We start from the raw sequence: 4923 nt of genomic DNA, 5'->3' as shown, positions 1-4923 counted from the left end.
GAAATTTAGCATTTTTGGGCCGGCTCTTACTTGTTACCAGCTTAACTTCTCTCCAAGACTCAGGAAAAAGTATGCAGCTGGCAAAAAGAAGGTGAAATCGGCGAAGAAGAAACTGCAGTTTTAAGGTAGTGAAGTTGGTAAACATATATGATTTTTGACTATTGATTGTTAGATGCCAACTTATGTTTTTTCGGCTTATAAAGATTTTTTATGCGCATTATTAAGTACTGCTGAATCTGGTATTGCTTGATGTTAAACTTTGATCGTTATCATTTAAAAAAAATAGACATGATTTTGGGAAGTTATGTTTTTTTTTTCTATCTTTGGATAGAGATGGGTGGATGTTAATGTTATGTGTATGGCTGTGTGATGTTGCATGTGGGGGTTTTAATGGCTTTTAATGTGGATCCTTCACAGTTGACACTTAGACACGCTATCTGTGTTTTTGTAGGTGGACTCTTGACAGGCAGGTAAGCAACAGATCTTTCTAGGTTATGTGTTTATTAGTCGTGTATAACAAAAGACTCGGGTTAAGCTTGAGGAAGGTTTGATTCCTTTCCAGTCCTTAGCTGAAAGTTTATATGCAATGTAGCATAAGCAGAGGTTGTATAGCTCAAAACCTATTTGATTAAAGGTGTGTTTGATAGAGCCTATGGACTTGAGAACACATATAGACTCTGACCAACTAATCGGGTCGCTGTAAAGAATATATAGCACACTAAGATTTTCTCAATTAGCTCACAAATAACCATAAGAGGAAGCATGATTATGGCTATTGATAAAGAACTAGAAAAGGAAGCCAAGTGTCATGACATGTCTAAATTTTGGCAGTTTATACATGGATTCCGAAAAACTTCAAGCTATAAGAGAAGCCTACAACTTTTCGCATAGCTGTATCCTTAAAAAATGGCTTGAAAGATTTATGAAAGATCACGGAATGGTATGGAAGACTCGAGGAACACTTGGAATAACTGAGAACAATATATATGATTTTTGCATAGAAATAGGTAAGATAGCATTGTGGCATAAGGAGAGATTAGGGGCCATTTGGTTCGCAGAATGTTTCCACATATGTTAGGTTAATGCATGCATTCTTATCTAAATAACGATTATATATATCGCCATCATATCTTGTTTCAAATAAGGTTATCTTGAAGATCAGTTATCGCCAACCACTAATTCGGTCATTCCTAACCGATTATTGTGTTTATAAACCAATTCAAGACATTAAATTAAGTAATCTGATTTATGACGCGCGCTTAGGTCATTGATTGTTGTGTCAAAACCCAAATCTAAACAAACTTTGACGCTACGTATGAACATGTTGAAGAAAAACCGACAGTTTAACACGATTCAACTTTTCATTGTTTGTTAAGATTACCATTTACATGCAATCATGAAAACTCCAAAATAACTTCACAGACTGCATCCATTGATAGCAAACCGAGTCGTCAAGTTACTTCCACTCTTACGGCACCAGCCATTTTGTTGAATCTGTCTTTCTTGTGCATATCAATCTCCATCTTCAAGGCTCTTATCTTACCTTGTAGGTCCAGTAGTTCAGGAGATATTATAAAGATATTCTCTGGAGAAGATGCTTTCGCTTTCGGACTTGATTGTTTCTTTGGAGTGGTAGCTTTCGGAGAATTAGGTTTTAATCCTGTATTAGTTGTTGCAGCGGTTTTTGCGGGCTGTTTAGTAGGATGGTTTTTCAAAGCCGGTTTAGATATTTGAGGAACATTAGAACTTTTAACACCTCTTGATGATGACTCAGACAGCCGTGGAGTTGTTGAACTTGAAGGTGAGGACGAATGAGAATTAACAGGCGTCGGTTTAACCTTCAAGCTCATGGTTGATAGTGTTCTGGGCACTAAACTGACTCCACGTTTGCTAGCTTTCTGGTCGACGTTCCTTCTTACATTGATTGTTGATGGTCTCTCATTAATCACCGAGTATCTACGAGGAGTACTACCACTCACTTTTGATCGTTGACCGACACCAAATGGTGAAGATGATGAGCCTGGTGGTGACCTTGGACTAACTGGACTAGCAGGCAATGTCCTTGATACACGAGTATTAGTATTATTAACCGACCCCACTTTAGCCTTAGTTTTGATCGCGGGTAGTGTTTTCGAGAGGGATTCAGCTTTGTTTGTATTAGTTTTGGAAGACATTTTCGGCGGTGTCTTGATCGGTGCAACCTTCTGGGGACCACTCGCGCCGGTTACCTTTTTCGTTAGAGAATCCGTCTTTTTGGGTGATGAATTGATGCTAGAATTTGTTACATTAGATTTTGTAGTTGAAAATTTAATTTCTTGGAACAATTTAGCTTCCATGCTTTCAATCTCTTCAATCTTTTGTAACTCACCTCCTTCAATCATGTTTGACAACTCCTCAGCAGCAAGAAAACCTGCATAAAACACAAAGTGATGTTATAAAAATGAAATGAAATGTATAATTTGTATATTATATTATTATTGCATACCATCACTGGCTAGAAAGGCTCCATCCCATGAAAAGCTTCTGCGCGTCTCGTGCTCGGTGTTATTACTGATGTCTGTTATTTCCATTGTTTTTTTTATCAGAGAATCAACTGCTTCTGCTGGCTCACCAAACCTGTACCACTAGTTATACATTGCAGGTTAATGTCATTGCTTTGAGGGATAATGGATTTGTATTTTATTCTTTAAAACTAATGGATGATTTGTATGATTTAAGGATTTGTATCTTGAGGCCAATGATATCTAATTAAATAAATTCGAAGTTTTATATAATTTACTATAAAACGATTACAATAAAGTGGCAGGCAAACGGGCAACAAGTTGCGCCGCAACTCCAATATCTAATTCGGATCAAAAGATTAATGATATTGATTTTATTGCACTAAGATTCGTCGTTGTTATGAATTATAATGTGTGGTATCATCAATTTGAAGTTGAAAACCAACGGTGCTTGTTACTTCATTGCAACAAAATTATTTGTTGAAATTAAGCGCGATAAAAAAACTGAATAACAAAACAGAAATCAAAAAATTTGATAAAACCAATGCAAATACCCAACCCAAACTAATAACAGACGTTTTCTGTTTTACTTTCTTTGAAAACTGAAAATTGCGGTTCAGTTTCAGTTATGTCTCGTTACAAAACTGAAGAGAAACAAACCGAACCAAACTACATTTTCAATGCTTTTCTAATGCATTTATGAACGAAAAAGTTTTACATTCAAACTTATCGAACCCAAAACCAATTCAAACCCACCAATGCTCATAGATGAAATTGATGATTGATCCTAGCAGAAGAACATAATAAAATAAAGGTTGAAATGTAGGTAATAAGAATGACCTGATGGGAAGTGATGTTGATGATTGTGCAGAAGACGTTGAAAGATAATTAACAGATGGTTTACGCCTCCCTCCGACCTCTTTCTTTATGTTTTATTTAATTCCAAATGCCGGAGGATTGGGACACTGCCCTTCATCCATATTATGAACATAAACATCCTAGTATTTTGGTCGGAGAATGGAAGGTTATTATTATTATTCTATTCACAGATGGATGGATGTTCGGTAGCCAGAATAACATGCCGTTATTTTGTCGTAACTTACATTACTGGTCCTCCAGGATTAGGTGCCTTTATGCTTTTGCCTTTATATTTTGTTTCAAGTCCCTTCTAGCCACTTAGAGCTCACCAAGTGGAACCGGAAAATGGGAATGTGATGAGGTGAACGATGTAAGGGGGAAAACCGGTGAGTATTCATTGAAATTCACCGAAGTGCAAGAAAACAAAATATTGGATCCGGGAAAGAAAGTGAGAATTTTGGATCTGGGAAGAAACAGGAACACCAACCCTCGGAAATGGGGAAGATGAGTTGGAAACAGGGAATGAGGAAAAACTGGGACAAGTTCATGTGCTCTTACATATATGCCTTTATGATTATACTTGGCACATATACTCATTATTTACGTTGAGTTCCCTAGCTCCACTTATGTGTTCCCGAGTTAACTTAACGAAAGAAAAGAAAGGAAAACCTTCTTTTCTTTTCCTTTCCTTTCACACATCATATATCTTTTCCTTTCCTTTCCTTTCAATTCAATTCTTTCCATATTGGAAAGAAAACTTTCACCCTTTAAAACCTTACACCCCCCCCCCTTCCTGTTTCCTTTCCTTTCTTCACTTAAATGAAACTTGAGAACACAAAGTTTTTAACTTTTCTTTCCTTTCTTTCCAAAAAAAACTTGGGAACACATTAAGTGGAACTCAAGAACACAGTGTAAAGGAGAGAAAGGAAAAGAAAAGAATGGAAAAATAGAAGCTGGTGTGTTTCCAAGTTTTTTTTGAAGAAAGAAATGAATGAAAAGTTAAAAACTTGTGTTCCCAAGTTTTATTTAAAAGGAGAAAGGAAAGGAAGGAAAAATGTGAAGTTTTAAAGGATAAAATCCATCATTCCAATATGGAAAGAATTGAAAGGAACGGAAAGATGATGGGATGCATGAAGGGAAAAGTAAGGAATGGAAAGGAAAAAAGAAAACTTTCATTGCCTACCACGATTTTATTTAAAGATTTTTGATTCAATCTCGACATTTGACAACCTGTTGCTTCGATCCAATGAGAATATAAGAATATAATATAATATATTGTATTTATTATAGATAGTTTGAAGTCAACTTGTTATTCAAATGTATATTTGGCTTACAATTGTTTTTAAAAAAATGTGAAATTGCAATGAATCAAAAAGACATGGTATTTGATTTAAAACAAGAAAAAACACGTTGGGGGTTTGATTAGGAGTGATCAACTCATTTTAACCCGAGTTGTTAACAAGCATATCAAACAAATAAATACAACCCAAATCGGCCAATTTCTTGAACAATGAGTCCAGATTGACATGCAATAACGAGTGATATGAAAAACTAAAACAGAATT

General features: G+C 35.8%; 1 protein-coding gene across 1 annotated transcript; it reads right to left on the bottom strand.

The window, feature by feature from the left end:
* Nucleotides 1-1451: 1451 nt before the first annotated feature.
* On the bottom strand, nucleotides 1452-2610 carry LOC143539947 (uncharacterized). The gene is made up of 2 exons (XM_077033129.1): nucleotides 2486-2610; nucleotides 1452-2410 (listed from the first exon to the last, which is right to left on the bottom strand). Exons 1-2 carry the CDS (start codon nucleotides 2568-2570, stop codon nucleotides 1452-1454), a joined length of 1044 nt encoding a protein of 347 aa, XP_076889244.1. The 5' UTR covers nucleotides 2571-2610.
* Between the last annotated feature and the right edge of the window lie 2313 nt (nucleotides 2611-4923).

Source organism: Bidens hawaiensis, unplaced genomic scaffold (assembly GCF_021521415.1).
Source record: "Bidens hawaiensis isolate Kalapana, Puna unplaced genomic scaffold, B.hawaiensis_p1.1 tig00012097_1, whole genome shotgun sequence".
Lineage (NCBI taxonomy): Eukaryota > Viridiplantae > Streptophyta > Magnoliopsida > Asterales > Asteraceae > Bidens > Bidens hawaiensis.
This window is presented reverse-complemented; position numbering and strand designations above follow the sequence as displayed.